At 54.9% G+C, this 2,245-nt stretch overlaps 1 protein-coding gene across 1 annotated transcript in view; it reads right to left on the reverse strand.

The window, feature by feature from the left end:
* Positions 1–661: 661 nt before the first annotated feature.
* Positions 662–2,245, reverse strand: part of CHC_T00006641001 (hypothetical protein) — a 2,269-nt gene continuing 685 nt past the window's right edge. The window contains exons 2-3 of the mRNA XM_005709789.1: positions 1,068–2,221; positions 662–1,013 (exon numbers count right to left, since the gene is read on the reverse strand). Of these exons, the coding sequence (XP_005709846.1) occupies positions 662–1,013; positions 1,068–2,221 (1,506 nt within the window). The remainder of the gene's footprint in view (positions 1,014–1,067; positions 2,222–2,245) is intronic.

Here is a 2,245-nt window from a genome sequence, read left to right on the forward strand (position 1 = left end):
TTGTCCCCCCCACGGGGCCCCCCCCTCCCCCCACCCTTCCAAAATGGCTGCCGGTCCCAGCACCCCCCAACTGCTAACCCTCTCCCCTCTAACCGACCGCCAATCAAACCCCATCATCCTTCTCCACACGGCCGCCCTGCCGTCCATCCACGACCCGCCCGAATTCGCCGCCGACCAAATCCGCCGTACCATTTCAATGCTGCCCCCGACCGCTCCTTTCGTCGTCGTCCTGTGTCACGGCGCCATCGCCACCGCCGAGAGCACTACTCTCGCGGGCGTTCGCGCCTTTCGCGCCGCTTATGAAGACGAAGCCATCGTCCCTGCACATGTGCGCGCCCGGATATCCTCCATCATCGCACTCCACATGTCCGTCTTCACCCGCTCCCATATCTACATGGCCTCCTTCTCCATGCAGCATGGAGAGTATGCAAAGCTCCATTACTGCGACCTTCTCGCCGATTTAGAAGACCATTTGGGCATCGATTCCACAATGCTCGGCCTCAAAAAGGTTGACTTCGACTACGACGAACAGATGCGCTACTGGGTCGGCCGTCAACATGAGCACATACAGTTCAACCACCCAAACCCGAGCAAGCCCATTATCGATCTTCAAAACGTCTCCCTTTCCGACAACTCCCTCGCCTCACAAAATAACGACAACTTACACATGGCCCAACCATAGCAATTTTTCGTCTTTCATCTGCATTACTTCACGCTCCTCCTTTCCCTTGCGCTTCCCCTTCCTCTTCCCCAACTGCCGTCGCACGTGCGCCCGTAAAAGCAAGATTCCCGCCGGCGTCACCCCCGAGATCCGTCCCGCCTCTCCCAGGCTTTGCGGCTTTTCCTTGCTCAACTTTTCAAAGTCTTCCAGTGATAACCCCCGAACACGTCTGTAGTCAAACTCTTTGCTCACTTTCAGGCCCTCGTCGCGTCGGAGCTTATCTACTTCCACTCGTTGCCTCTCAATGTGCGGTTTGTATTGCAATTCAGCCTCCAGATGGGCCACCCACTCTCTGTTTGCACCCACTTTTCTCAATTCGTCATGTTGCCCCCCAAACGCTTCCAACACGGCTTGCAACGATACCCCACTGCGTAGAAGAGCATCTCCAAGATACATCGATTCGTTTCCCCTCCGCTTGCATCCATCAAACACTCGCTCCAATCCAACCCTGCCAAAATCGACCCTGCTAGCTTTCGTCTTCCGTAACACGTTTCTCGCGTCCTCAACAATCCTCTGCTTCTTTTTGTAGCTCTCCCATCGCTCCCGTGTAACGCATCCGACTTCCCTTCCAATCGGCGTCAACCTCCGATCCGCGTTATCCGGCCGAAGGCTAATCCGGAACTCCGCCCGTGACGTCAACATCCGATACGGCTCTGCCGTACCCAGCCTCGTCAAATCATCTAAGAGCACTCCGATGTACGCATCCCCACGTCCCAAGCGCAAATATCCATCCGTCAGGCAGTCAAAATTCGACATGCCGTGGAGAGCCCCGTGTTGGTCAGGGTGACTGTCCCACACATGCATCGTCGCATTGATACCCGCAAGCACTCCTTGCGCCGCAGCTTCTTCATATCCTGTCGTTCCGTTGATCTGTCCAGCCAGGAACAGCCCGGGAAGCCGATGACATTCCAGATTCGGTCGCAACTCCGTCGGATCGACATAGTCGTACTCTACGGCATATCCTGGAATGGCAATTTTACCCTTCTTCATGCCAGGAATCGAGTTTATGACGCGTTGTTGCACTTGTTCCGGTAACGACATTGATATCCCTGCGGGGTAAATCAAATTTGAATCCAGCCCCTCCGGTTCCAACCATACAACATGGCCATCCCGATCCCCGAAGCGCGACACTTTAGCTTCTAGACTTGGGCAGTATCGTGGTGCGTTGTCCGAATGATATTCGGGCGAAAGGCCGGCTGCCATGGCTTCCCGGATAATATCGTGAGTTGCAATGGAAGTTCGCGTCTGGAAGCAGGAAACCAGCTTGCGACCAACGAGCATTGATGACGGCTCTGTGAGAAACGAAAATGGTACGGGATTAGCATCGGAAGGCTCTTCCTTAATTCCCTCAAAGTTGATAGAATCGGCATATATCCTCGGCGGCGTCCCGGTCTTCATCCGCCCGAGTTTGAGACCGTTCAAGCGCAAGGCATCGGCAATTCCAACGGCGGATATGTCACCACGGCGTCCTCCCATTTCAGTTTTGCTCCCCATAAACATCTTTCCATTTAAAAACGTCCCCCG

Source organism: Chondrus crispus, genomic scaffold (genome assembly GCF_000350225.1).
Source record: "Chondrus crispus Stackhouse genomic scaffold, scaffold_48, whole genome shotgun sequence".
Taxonomy (NCBI): Eukaryota; Rhodophyta; class Florideophyceae; order Gigartinales; family Gigartinaceae; genus Chondrus; species Chondrus crispus.